This window comes from Tiliqua scincoides, chromosome 2, assembly GCF_035046505.1.
Source record: "Tiliqua scincoides isolate rTilSci1 chromosome 2, rTilSci1.hap2, whole genome shotgun sequence".
Classification (NCBI taxonomy): domain Eukaryota; kingdom Metazoa; phylum Chordata; class Lepidosauria; order Squamata; family Scincidae; genus Tiliqua; species Tiliqua scincoides.
Window position 1 is genome coordinate 81,112,463 of NC_089822.1, and position 14,804 is coordinate 81,127,266.

General features: G+C 41.6%; 1 protein-coding gene across 1 annotated transcript in view; it reads right to left on the bottom strand.

Annotated features, from left to right (window-relative positions):
* SLC24A2 (solute carrier family 24 member 2) overlaps positions 1 to 14,804 on the bottom strand; it is a 108,492-nt gene that overhangs the window by 7,436 nt on the left and 86,252 nt on the right. The window contains exons 5-6 of the mRNA XM_066616850.1: positions 11,824 to 11,919; positions 10,751 to 10,854 (exon numbers count right to left, since the gene is read on the bottom strand). Of these exons, the coding sequence (XP_066472947.1) occupies positions 10,751 to 10,854; positions 11,824 to 11,919 (200 nt within the window). The remainder of the gene's footprint in view (positions 1 to 10,750; positions 10,855 to 11,823; positions 11,920 to 14,804) is intronic.

Below are 14,804 nucleotides of genomic sequence, written 5' to 3' on the forward strand. Positions count from 1 at the left end.
AGAGATGGCCCAAAAACACCCAGTGAGCTTTGTGGCTGAGTGTGCATTTGAAAGTGCATCTCTCTGCTCCAACACTAACTATCACACCATGGCGCCTCTGGACCATGCAGACTTTGTATTAAAGATTCTTCAACATTCCTTTGGTAATGTTACATAACATTGTTACCTAACCTGGATTCTGCATCACAAGAAACAGAATCCTGTGACTTGCATGTGTTATTTAACAAAAACACGCATACACTCTCTTTCTGTTAGTTTATGTAGAAGGTCAAGAAACTTCTCTGTAACAGAACCACAGTTATGGGGAATTAAAAACCACTCCCTCCCTCATGGATTTTCGGTGAAGGTTCAAAATATTTCTGTTTTGCTTGGCATCTGGATGGGGGTGCATGAGCAATAACCACAGGCATTACCCCCTTCTATGAGGTTCTCTGGCAGCTATCTTCCCTGACATATATACCCTGCTATTGTTGCTCAGCAAAAAAACATTTTTTCCTACTTACACAAATACTTTACCAGAATTTTGTCTGGCTCAGTGCAAATAGCTACAACCATACCCCACGAGCACAGAAACAACAACCATGTCACATTGTATTTTTCCTTGAACAAGTCAGGGCCTCCAACACATTCTCTTAACTTTTTGACAATTATTTCCTCTAATTTTATTCACACATAAGTGATATGCATTGCTGTTAGCTATATGACACAGATAAACTAGCAAGCTGTCAGAAGTTTGCCACTGCAAACTGTCAGCAAACCCTTTCCACATCAACTTGTCTGCTGAAGAGTTCATGTGTGCTTCAGAGGCTTCTCTGAGAACTCTGTGGGGCATGTGCTCAATTCATATTGATCTTCACTGGTGCAAACCCCACCCTACCCCCATGAACAAACAGTGTACAGTAGAACACATATACCACTACCCTGCAGATGCAAATCTCATAGGATGATCAATAGTGGTGGGCAAACTATTTTTGCAGGGATCTGTGCCTGCCATTATTGACCTTGTCATTGAGGAATCCCCAAATAATCAGGCTTCCCTGAAACACAGATGGAAAACTAATTGCTTCAATGATTCCAAGTGATGGTAGTCACTGTGCAGTCACTCCTGCTGGAAAACAAACTACATTTTTGTACATGAGTAAAAGGTAGCACGCTCAGAAACCTGTGGTTCATATATTATTAAGAATAGTAATAAGTAAACCACTTTTCAACAAGTACAATTCAGAGCAGTTTACATAGCTAAACAATTAAATAAATGGTCCCCTATCCTGAATGGGCTCACAACCTAAAAAAATAGCAGAAGAGACACCAGCAATAGACACTGGAAAAGACAACAAAGCGCTGTACCCCCAATTGTGTTTTGGGTGCTACCATTGCCACTGATAATGAGGGTTCAGGGGTTTGGCACCGGCAGGTGGACCTCTGACGTGCATATCAGTGTTTGACCAGAATGACCTCTGATGCCACACCTGACAAAACCTCAACCTGTGAAGTACTACTTAGTTTTCTTTTACCATTTACCACTAGGTAACTACAACAACGCAATACCTTCAGGTTCAATACTGCTGCCAGGCTATCTTATCACAAGCAAACATAGGAAGAGTATTCAGGAACCTGGAGAACAATTCTTGATCATCTATAGCTGCTAGTTTCATTGTTTTTCAGATCCAGTTTTAATCCTATTGTATAGCATGGGGCCTACTGTTTGAATGTTTGTCATGAGGCTGTCCCTTTTTCTTCTCTCACTCTCTCCATTATCTGCTGCAATTGTAATACTAGCTTCCTGCAAATCACAATTTGCAAATCAGAAGCCAGTTGAGTTCCCACCCGTTCCTCTCTCAAGAGAGAATGTCCCCTTGCTTCCCTTGTTGACCTTAACCATGGTTTGGAGTTACAGGTACACTTTTACTTGCAGGTTCTTTTGGGTTTATGATTCTTCATAACAAAAGCTGGTTGTGGCACTGATAATGCAGAAGCGATGTGCCTTAGAGACCAGTTTTGGGTCATGAACCACTAGCTGAAAACTACTAACCTACAGAATTCTGCACTTCTTAGTGCATATTTTCCCCCATAAAGGCTGTTTCTCTTGCAGATGCATTCGGTATATCCAAAGAATCACATACCGTACTAGGGAGGCACGGACCATTCACTGATAAAAGCTAAGCTACTTTTTTAAATGAGGTTATATATGCATTGCAAAGAGATAAATATTTCAGACAAGAACTTTTCCTGAAATGAACTAAGCATGTGTTCGCCCTCTGGTGCATCAAGCCAAATCTACTTTGCCACAGTTGCTCAAGTAAGCTGTTTAGAAATTACACAGAAAACAATGCAGGCTTAGGGTTATTGGATTGAAGGTGCTTTTTCTTTTCACTGAAAGTTATCTTTGTCACAGTAGGCATGTATAAATACATCCCATTAGGTTTCCATAGAAACCAGTAAAAGGGAGCATGTCTGAGCAGGAGGAGATAATGTAAAACTGAATGCTATTTTTAGGAAAGTCATAGGTTAGAACAATTTTAGATGAACTTATTTAATTGCCTGTACAGAGGAATGAATTCTTCAAAACATAAAAGTTTCTAAAATATATATATTCTGGAATACTTCTAGACCCTTTTCCTTCCTTTTTTATCAAACATATTCTGATCCAAGCTATTAATAGACAGTATTATTATATAACAGAACATTCTAATAGTAGTAACAAGAAAATATAAAATATGGCACTTCCTTTTCTTCAGAAAAATGCAAGTAATTCTACACTTCCATGTCTACTAAAAAGGGTTTTAGTAATTTGCACTTTTATTTAAATGTAACTGGCTAACCAATTGGTAAAAAGCCAGATGATTGACTGGAAAACTAGGCATGTCTACTCAGTAGTATGTTGCAATGTGTTCAGTGGGACTCACAGCCCAGCCCAACCCCACCCGCACTGATACAGCATCGCCAGTGCAGGCTGCACTGTATGGGGGAAGTTGCAATGCTGGAGATCTCCTCAGAGTAAGAGGACATTTGTCCCTTCCCCAGGGTAAGCTCCAGCTGCCACAATGGGACAACTCTCAGACCTGCACCTCCAACATAGATGGCACAAGTCCGTGTTGCCTCCAGTTGGTGTATCTGGCCTGGGAAGGGGGATAGGATATAGCTTGCATTGCTGCCACTGATCCCACCCAAGTCCAATCCTCCCACCCTGCCCCACTGCCACCCTCCCCCCATTCCATTACATCACCTTCCCACTCTCCCTCTGCCCCGTGCTACTAGCAGCAGCCCTTAACTACTTTGGTGCATGCTCTGTCTGGATCTGGCAAAGGTGGGATGGCACAGGCTTTCCCACCAGCACCTGCAATGTCTACGTTATTGCAACATGCTTTACAGCACAACTGCAACAGCATGCACCAGTGAAGCACTTGCCCTGCCAACACAAAGCTTCAATACGACTGTGCCATCACTCCTCATTAAACATGTATAGGATTGTGATGTAAATCAACTACAAATTATTTAACTGGTTGCCAGTTCTGGCTTTAAAACATGCACTCTTCTAAAAAAAAAAAATCCTGCATGCAGCACTAGGTTTTTCTTCCTAGTATGTGTGAGTGAGAGTCTTAATAATAAAAGGCTACATTCCCAGGAAATCCTATTGCTATTCTATGGGCATAAGTTCCTGTACTGCTTTCCCCTTCTCTGCAATTCTTTCCCCATATATTTTATGCAATAGATTGAAAGTGTGGGTAAAATACCATTTTCACTCCCATGAATAACACGCAAGAAAGATGTAATTAATCCTGTTATCAACGGAATGGATTTAATTGCTATTTTTTCTTTACTGTGTGGTGATTTTTGCAGTTGTTATAAAGGATGAGGGGTCCTTATGACACTAGGTGGTCTGAAGATCCACATCAGTAATGTTTCAATGAGTATCAGAAATTTATCATGTCCAAAACCAGAAGGCATGTGCCACAAGCTTACAAACAAAAGAATTTCGTAAGATTCCACTGTATACACATTTGAGAAATTGCATGCTGGTGGGAAATATGGTTATCTGTAATCACTCTTAAAAATATGACTGCTAGGAAAAGTAGCAAGATCAGTTTTTAAATAGTACAAAATATTTATTAAAAAATGAAAAGAAGCCATTTTTAAAATTAAAAATCTGCAATCCTTCTAAAGGGGGTGCAGGCACCAAAGAAAATAATTCTTTGTCAGGTTCAGTTGTTTGATTCAGCCTTCTGTATCCAATCTAGAGTAAAAGTTCCTTAACAGTTTGTGCTACGTTATCCCCAACATCACGGAGAGGCAGTGACTTGGCTCTCAGGATACTTTCCTGGATACCTGTCTTGCCATTTGTGTATTCCTATATCATCGCATAAAAATATATGTCTGCAGAACATATGCTTGGATTAATGGAAGCCATGTTTTAAAAAATCTTGGAATTATTCAGGGCCAGGATAAACAGAATGCTTCTGAAACAACTTGATCTACTTAAACATTTACTTCCATCAATTCCGGTCCTTCTTGCAGTTATTTACAATAAAACAATTGCAGCTCTTTGCTTTTGAGGAGAGTTCCTGACTCAGCAGGTTTTTCCAGAAGACTCAGAAAAAACTCACAGCACAGACTGACTACATAGAGAATATTATATGAGATGGAGTTATGCTTCCTTGTCCCTCTGTTCTTCGTGAATAATTTCTGAGGCCTGATCTACAGGAAGGAAAGAAGTCCACATTAATTTATTCAATGCTAGACTCTTTTGTGTTTTCCTGTGCTTTTAAAAAAAATCCTTTCTGGTTAGACAGAATAAAGGGAAAGGTCTAGACAAAGCTAAGATATCTTAAACCTCACTTATTTCAGTGAAAAAACTGAATGGTAACAGTTCTTTAAAACTTTTGTACTGAAATCAAGAGTACTTGGTTGTACATAAATGTACACAAAACATGCACAATGTACATAAAATATGAAAAGACAAAATAATTAGAACTGTGTTTTGTACTTAGATCTGAAGACAGCCCTGAGATGGCTGAATTGAACTTTGAATTCAGAGTCTCTGGACACATCAAAGATGGAACACAGGAATATGATGATGAATATTTCTTTGCCACTTTCAACAATAAAGCAGTTCACAAAGCAGTTTACAAGGTCCAAGTATCAATAGTGGTCAGGTCTCTAATTAGAACAGTAAATGCTGCTTATGAAGGCTTACAAGTGCAAACCCATTACTAATAAACACACGCATGTCATTATGCATAGTTACAGAACAGACACATCTCTCCACCTTACAGCTATTTCTCGCTCCTTTACAGAGGGTGCTTCAAGCCTATATGGCAGTGGTTCTTGAACTTTTCCGGCTCACGACTCCCCTGATCCTTGTAGCCATTGGCCACGGCTCCCCATTACAACACCTCACCTCAGTTACCCACAAAATGGGGATGAAGGTGTTATAATTATACACTAGAAACAAGGCTGCCAGTACTCTGAGGCTGCAGTCCTAACTACACTTACCTGAGAGTAAGCCCCATTGAACAAAATAGGACTTACTTCTGAGTAGACCTGGTTAGGATTGTGCCCTGAGTTTGTTAGCAGCACACCTGGAGGGTTCTGGAAAGGGAGGGGGGAGTGATGAATTTGCTGGGGGAGGGGAAGACTTTGTTTTGTGTGTATCTGCTAATTGCAAACTGATGCAAACTGAGACCCAGAGACTGTTTGGCTTTTACCACCTGGTGTGCCTGCAGGCTCCGAGAGCTTTCACACTTGCAAGATGTAACGCTTTTCCATCAGCCTTGTTGATGGGCAGGTTCAGTGGTATTCCCTACTCAGAGAGGAAATGCAAGTGTGGTAGGGACTGCATTGAGACTCTAATGCATACCTTTTTCCACTGCCCGCTACATGATGCGTCACGCAAGAAATATCTAGGCCCATTGTTAATTAGGATGCAGAGCTGGGAGGATTCAATCATGCTTCAGTCTCTCCTTTCCACACCTGATTCTGAGACCCTGGATAATGTTGCTTCCTTTTTATCTGGGGTAATAGTCAGGCAGAGCCCTGGGACTCTGGGCAGTGTGTGAGGAGAAGACTGATGTTTATGTTGTGTTGTGTTTGTATATTTTTGTTTTGTTTTGTTCTTTCTCTGTATTTTATGCCAATAAAGGTCTTACTGAACTGAACTGTTTGGTTGGAATCCTAACCCCACTTTCCTGGGAGTAAGTCCCATTGAACACAATAGGACTTATTTCTGAGTAGACCTAGCTAGGATTGTGCCTTTTGTCTTACAATAGCAGCCAACAGAGTACCCCCCCCCCCAAAGGAGGCAGGAGGAAAAGGGGGGATGGCTAAAAAGGAATGGGGATTTTTATTTTTAATCAATTTTTAGAGACAAAGCCATCAAGAGTGGCTTTTTTCTTTTTTAAAGGGGGAGGAAAGAGAGAAAGGGGAAGATCTGTGGTTAAGCTGACACAGACTCCAAGCCTATGTAGGTCTACTCAGAAGTAAGCCACATTTGAGTCAATGGTGCTTACTCCCAGGAAAGTGTGGAAAGGATTGCAGCCACATACAGGAAGATTACAACTCACCCCAAAGTAGATGGGGGCTGCTCACACATATACACCCAGCATGCAGATGCCACCCCTGTTCCCCCCAGGCAAGATGGAGGGATGCAGGCTGGAGCATTTGGACACCCCCCCCCACTAGGAGCAGGCTGGCTCCTTCCTTCCCAAGCAGAGGAGGAGTAAGCCCTGTGCTGATGAGATGCAGCACCTCCACACTCTTCTCTCCTCCAGCCTTGACCAATCCCAGGATGCCCAGGGCGAGGGGCACACTGGGAAGTGTAGTCCTTGGGGCGAGGTTGCACATGGAGAGAGCTCCATGATGAGATGTGGCACCTCTGCCTGCCCAGCCAGCCTTCTCTCCCACCTCCCTCCACCATGTTTCCCACACCCTCCCCAACCCAGGCTGCCCTGCCCGCCTTGTTCTCAGCCTTGGAAAATCAGTAAGTCAGGAGGCAGCCAGTGCAGCTGAGATGAGCTCAGCAGCAGAGCAGCTGCAGGCCACCTCTCTCCCTGAGATGCCTGGTGACGCCCCTGGAGGCTGGCCACGCCTCACTAGGGAGGCGGGACACACAGATTGAATACCTCAGCTATATGGGAAAGCTCAGTTGGGCATAATTCCAACCCTTAAGAGGGAAGCGCAGACCCTGCTTCAAAGAAGTATGAAACTGTGGGGGGGGGGGCGCCCAGGCGCCTCTCTCCAGCCACTGGAACAAGCAACCTCTGACATCCTTAAACGTCTGCTTTCCCATCCTCCAACTTCAGGGGAAAGACTATTTCTCCAGCCACAAAGTAGGAAGAAATTTCCCTTCCATCATTGTCCTTTTCCTCTCCTGGAACACACATCTTCAAGAAGAGTAGCCATGTCATTCTGTTCCATCAACAAACAGCAAAGAGTCTCATGGTGTCTTAATGAGTAACAAAGATAATGTTGCATAAGCTTTTGTGTACTACAGCCCATTTCATGAAGCAGGCTCTGGTCCATGAGGGTTAAAGTCACAATAAATCTGTTAGGGCACAATCCTAACCCCTTTTGTCAGTGCTTTCCAGCACTGACATAAGGGCAATGCAGCTCCATGGTAAGGGAACAAACATTCCCTTACTTTGAGGAGGCCTCCGTGAGTGACACCCAACTGCAGGATGCAGCACATGTCCCATTGGAACCGCTATGCCAGTGCTGGAAAGCACCAACATAAGGGGTTTAGGACTGAGCCCTTAGTCTTTTAAGTGCCACAGGACTCTTTTGTTGAATTAATCTTGACTCCTGAACCTTCCTGCCCTCAATATTTCACAGAAAGGATATTCAGAGTCTAATTCTAAATTATTATTATTATTAAAAATATTTATATACCACTTTTCAATAAGACAAAAAGAAATCACAAAAGTTTACATAGCAAACTAAGTGAAAAATATGGTTGCTTGTCCAAAGGAGCAAACCAGCTAAATATAGTTCTTGTCATATATTACTACTCTATCATGCCAGCAACATACATATAAATGTTACTTTAAGGCATGCTCCCTAACAGTGGCGTCACTAGGGTTTGCGCCAACCGGTGCAGGATGCCAGTGCGTCACCCCCCCATGCAGTGGGCATGGCAACACCCCAGGTGGTGGGCGTGGTGATGTACCATCACTCCGCCCCGACTGGTTTTTTGGCTGTACCTTTTGATAGAACAAAGATAGAACACATTCTGCATGAAATTACGCATTGAGTGATATATAACATGATGGTATTATTCCTCCAAACTGTGATTTTAGTGATTTTCGTCACTAGTGGTGTCACGCACCCCTCAGGGTGTCAACTTACGAACACCTTATTGCAGCAGTTCCCAAACTTTTAGCACTGGGAGCCACTTTTTAGAATGACTATCTGTCCAAGACCCACCAGAAGTGATGTCATGGTGGAAGTGACATCATCAGGAAAATTAAAATAAATAAGTATAAATAATTAAAGTCATATGCCAATAAAAGTTTTGAAATTGAAATTAAAATAATTAAAGTAAAACAAATAATTAAATAAGCAGAAGCCAACCCTGGTCCACCAAGTGAATTTCCTCTGTAGCCTGCCTGCAGTAACATCCCCCCCTCCAAAACCAGTAAGGTTTTCAGCCCTACCCAGTGCCCAGTTCAATTTAAGAACTTCTGTTTAAACCAGATTACTGTCAGGATCCACCTGGCTTTGCAAGTCTGAAAAAAGTTCACCTTTATCAGCTGAAGCCTCTGTTTTGACCCTTTTTAGTGGGGGGGGGGGGGGAAGAGAGGCTATCTTCTGGGGCATTTGTTGAACTCCAGTTCCATCAGATCAGGACCATTCTGGTGACTTCACATTCCCCTTTGCCTGGTCTGACCACAGCCAACACATTTGCTTACTCGCAAGTAAACATGACAGTGAGGCTTAGTTTTGCTTTCCATAAGGTTCAATACATTTGTCTGCTTGGAGAGAGGGACTTCTTTCTCAGGTGTGTTTGCGGGCTGCATTCATTGGATCAGGACCATTTTGTTGTCGTTGGATTCCTCTCAGCCTGCCCTTTCCGATGGACTAAAGCAAATTCGCCTACTCATGAGTAAACGTGCAATATGGCTCCGTTTCACTTTCCATAGGGCTCCATGCATTTTTTGTTCTCCAGTTTTTTTGGCCATAACTTTTGATAGACAGGAAATATTTCACTGGTTTTTTGCATTGCATTCTGCTGAAAATTCCGCATCCAATGGCATATAAGAGATAGAGTTAGAGAGACCTTTATGGGCATTAAATATATAACATGACAGTATTACTCCTAACCACCATGATTTTAGCGCATCAGCCCCCCAGTGCGCGTCACCCGGTGCGGCCCTCACCCCCCTAGCGACATCACTAATCCCAAACAGAACTCTGTTGGTTTCCCCTTAACTGTGCTAGCCCTGGTATCTCCAATGTCCCCAAGAAAGCAGAAGGCACATGAGATGCAAGCCCTCCTTGCCTCTTCAAACTCTTTTTCACCATCAAGACACATTCCTTTGAGACTGAAGGACCCAAGTGAGAACAGTTCAACAAATGCTATGAGGAGACAGCACTATATTCTTAGGACCTAATCCTATCCAACTTTCCAGCACCAATGCAGCCACAACCTTGAGGTACAAAAACAAATGTTCTTTTACCTTGAGGAGGCCTCCGTGACTGTCCATGTACAATGCAGGATACAGAACATGCCCTGCTGGCATGGCTGCATCAGCCTGGGTAAATTGGATAGGATTGGACCCTTACTCTCTTTCTCCTAAAATCACACTTCTCTCAGCACCCTGTATAGAATCATCCCTTTTTTTTGCTCCCTGCTTACATGAGAAAGAAAACTCACATTGTTATTTGGGTTCTGGTTTCTGTTTAAGAGTATATCTAAGATAAGAGGATGTAAGTTAAGCTGCAGAACTTGCAAACATGTCCTTTTATCCATCCTGTTAATCATAGATGACAGGAAGATCTTAGAAGAAAATGTTCTGCTCAGACACTGGGGAAACTGTTTCTATTAATGCCAGGTGGTGTTCATGCAATTCCCTAGGCAACACGCTAGAAATGTACTCTGGAAGAAAGCACTGCTGACTTTGGTGTTACCTTGAGTCAAGTGCTAACTCAACAGAACTAAAAATTCATATGCTACATATTATACTACACTGCTATGCCAGTTTATGGGAAACCATTATTTCTTCTTAATCTCCAAGGCAAATGGTCTCCTGGGCATTCTCTTTCGCTTGTGGTCAAATGTTTCTCGCTGCATTGCAAGAAATACTAACAATATAAGAAGAAACCTCCTGGATGGGAACCAAGTCACTCAGTTCTGCTTCCAGCATTGGCCAACTGGACGTTTCTGATAAGTTTACAAGAAGGACATGAATGCAATTGTCTCTCTGATGTACATTGCTAGCATGCAGTCTTCAGAAGTGTGCTATCATTGACTATGCAAGATTCGGGCAGCCCACTCCTGAGCTGCCTGGAGCTCCCGGACCTGGCGGCTCCACGGAGGGCTGCCGCCAGATCCTGGGCCTCCCGCGCTACAGTGATGAACAATACATTTCATTGTCTGACCTGGAGTCTTGACATTGTGAGAGCAGAATTTGCATCTATTCTCTCCACATCATCCATAATTTTATTCACATCTGTAATATTTCCCCTTATGCCACTTTCTATGCAACATAACATCAAGCATTAGGGCAGGAGGAAGGGGGGAGAATGAGAGAGCTACCTCTTCTGCACCGACAGCGTTTCCATTTTGCACTGGTCCTGAACCATCATTTGGTGGTGTGACTTCAACTTCAACTTTTGTACTATTCGGGAGTTCATTTTTTTCTGAAGAATAATCCACAGGAAAAAAAAGAAAATGAAGCAACAATGAGAATGAATGAGTCATTTTTACCACATACATACTGGAATCTCATTGAATAATTAATACCAATATTCAATCAGTATTTAAATATCAGTATAAGGCAAAGCTAGTACAGCTTCAACCTAAAGACAAAAGCTTTAAATGAAGTCAGATTAAACGTAAGCATTGGTTACGGCAGTATCTCTGTAATTTTTACCTTTAGCCAAATAGGAGGGCAATTGTTAAACACTCAAGCTTTGCCTACACAGCTGCTAACCCAGAAATAATAGTCTCTTATCTCACATATACCTTGGACTTTTTAGCACGGTCTCCAATGCAGCAAAGGAAACTGTGTAAAGAAGACTGAGTGCATGTGAGGATCTTTTTTACTTAATTGGACTGATAGATTTTCATTTTCATGTGCTCCTAGTTTGATCCTAATCTTCATGTATAGGTATTCTCTGTAGATTCTGTACACAGCATTTTTATTTTTAGTGAAACATAACACTAGCTATACACTAATACACGGGTCTTTAAACTTTTTGGCCAGAGGGCCACATCAAATATCTGACATGGTGTCAACAGCGGGGAAAATTTTTTTTTTTAATATAAAATTTAAATAAATACATTAGAAAGCCTAAGGTCCCAAAACATCTAGTTTTTCAGGAAAACCAGGAAGTGATGCTTTTAGGCCTTTAGAAGGCATTCTGAGGGGAGGCGCGTGGCCTCCCCAGCCCTCAGAACACCCTCCAGATGTGACTGGAGCACAGCTCTGGTCACATTCAGATGATCAGACCGGAGGCTTGCAGGGGACCAGAGGTTTGCTGCAGGCCAAATAGAGGCTCACCGTGGGCTGCATCTGGCCCCCAGGCCAGGGTTTGGAGACCTCTGCACTTATAAAAGAAACAGTAAAAAAAAAAAAACTTATGGAAGAAACAATACTATATTCCTACCAGCATGATTAGCACTTCCATTCCGCTTTTCTCCATCTTCCACCTGACACTTTTTGGCCATCTTATGAAGAATTGATGCCCTTTCTTTGAACTTCCCTGAAAGAAAACAACATTCCTTTATTACAGAACAGCTATTTGAGGCGGCAAACTTTCTCAGACATCGTTCTTAGTTTTTTACTTCATACAGTCAAAACAAGCTGTATTGAATTCCTTCATCGTGAATATGTGCAATTTAAAAACAAATCCTTATTCTTGCAAGTAGATTAGAAGTGTGTGTGTTATCAAAAGCTTTCACAACTTTGATAAATCACATTCTGCTTGAAGAGATCACTTTTATTTGGTTTTAATTAGTGCTGAATGTAGCGTTTAAAACAAACATCAATTTTTATTAACATGATTATTATGCCTTCGAAATTTGTCCTTTTTCTATCATCCACATGGAAAGTATCTCTTTTCTTCCTCTCAAAGGGACAGATTTCATAAAGGCAGATTGTGTTCATCTGCAGCAGCAACTAACAGTAACCAACTTGATCCTGTGTATATTTATTTAGAATCTATCCCAGTCAATTAATCCACTTGAATTAAAGAGGACTTACTCCCAGATAGGAATGCATAGACCAGCAGCGTAGGACAACTGTGGACCCTATATTGATGAACTGTACTGTGGCATAAGCTTTTGTGGGTTAGAGTTCAGCTTGTCATACACATACACTAGTTTGCTATGGATACAGAGGCCTGAATACTGGTTGATACAGACATTTGTCTTTGTGTATGTGTGTTTTAATTCCAAAGGAAATATTTATTTATTTCACTTACTGTTTAGATCCTCAAAGACTTTTAAGCCTTACCAGAACCAGCTTTCTTGACCTAATTATGTGCCTGCCTCTGTTAACTTCTCTGCCAGGTCTACAGACGGAACACTTTATAGATGGCTTGCTAGTTACAGATAATGACCTAGCACCTCATTATTTCACCCTCCTGAACAGCCAGATTTGATGAGGGGCCTTGCTGAGTTCCAAATCTTGATTTTGGCCGATAAAAATACTTGATCTCACCTGCTCTGTGCTTCTTGTACTGTGGTATTAAACTTCCACTAAGAATTTGATCAAATTTTAGGGATAATCCTAGACACAAAACAATTAATAATAATAAAATTACAATTGAACTGAACAAAAATAAGTTAAAAAAAATTGCAGGGTCCAATTGGCAGAGACAGGGACAGGTCTTGGGGAAAAGGCCAGGTTCTATCCAATTCAATAATTTTCCCTAGGAGTGACCTGATTAAGCAAGGGGTCCAAAATTTTGTCTGGAAATAGACCTTCAAAGTAGTTAAAACTGGTTTGAACTTGGAATTTTCAGTTCCCATGGCTCTGGGCAAACAGACTTTGTGGGATTAAATTTATTCATTTATTTAGTAACAATGGAAAAACCTGAAAAGCATGCTTACCAGAGGTAAAAACAGTTCTGAATATACAAATAACAAGTAGCCCTCTTTCAAAATACTTTCCACTCTCTGAAAACAACTAATGCTCTAGGTATAACTGTAATTTCCCTACTGCCCAAGATTCTGTTAAATCCACAGCCTTGGGTTTTAATTTCACTTTGAAGTTAGCAGGAGGGTGAGTTAAGAATATTTGAACGATATAACATTAGATACAGAAGGCAATGGGGACAGATACCTCTCCCAAGTTGGGGGGGGGGCAAGGTAGGAAGGAGAAAAGAGGCATATTCTTCTCATTTCTCTTATTTCCTAGCCATAATTATTTGATATTCCTCTCCCAATTAAATCAAGTTTACTGAAGCTCAGATTTTTGGTCAAAATATATTCTTAGCTGTGTTCTGAAAGGTTTCTGAAGAGCAGAGAGTTGCTGCACCTCACATGGAATGCACAGCGGGACTGAGAGCACCCATATGTGAAGGCATAAAACTCAGATACAATTATGTTATGACAATATTGTATTTAAGAATATGGACACCAATACAGCTACATTTTTAATTGCAAACTGGGACATGTTTCCATCCAGAATAACTGCTGTTACTTTAAAAATACAATTCAGTTTTGGAGGAGTTTTTATTTTGTCTTATACCAATGTGATTAGGTTTTACATAGAACAATGTATGGAAAACAGGAACACTGACGACACGTGAATGTAATAGCAATTCACAGGATGGATAAATGCTAAACTTCAAGAAAGGTTAAGTCAAACTATTTAAAAAGTTGGTGCAAATAAGAGAGAAGAAAAACAAATAATGAAGTAAAGTGTCATGAAAATGTACTGTTTAGGCCTGGTAGCATGTAAAGCCTGAACCAAGCTAACCAATAACAGAGAAGTGGCTTGCAGTTCCTAGCTGCAAGGAATTTACGTACAACTCAATGGAAGGTGATAATGTAGCACCTAAGCAGACAGAGAGGCGCCCATGAATCTCCAGTGGGGAGGGGAAGAACTAGCATCCAGCCCCACACACCCCACAAGCCCAAGGGGTGTGTCTGGGTCTTTTGGTGAAAAGGTTGTGGGTGCAACATCCTGCAGGGAGAGCCTGGTCTGCCAGGGCCATGTGGCCTTATAGTTAACCTGGAGCTGAAGATCTACAAAGGAAAGCTGACCCAGGTGAGAGTTAGGGCATAATAGAGATAGCCAGTTAGTTTAGTTATTTTAATGCTGATATGTTTCCTAGAAGTTTTATGCCTCTAGCATTTGCTGCCTTTTGTAACTTTATGTAACCCTATGTATTTAATAAAGTAAAAATCCTTTTACTAAGTTGTTGCATTGTCTGTTGGGAACAAAGGTTCAGAATCCTGCCTAGCCATTCAGCAAGCTACCAAATACTCATTGAGGACTAGTAACTTGAGGACTGAGGCTTTAATTAAAGAAAGTGCTCAGTGCCTGCAAGGGATAGAATTAAGCCTAGAGGGTCTCAGGGTCCCTGGAGTGAGACACTGGCACATACAAGGTGGTGGCAGTACTACCGAACAGGGGTCC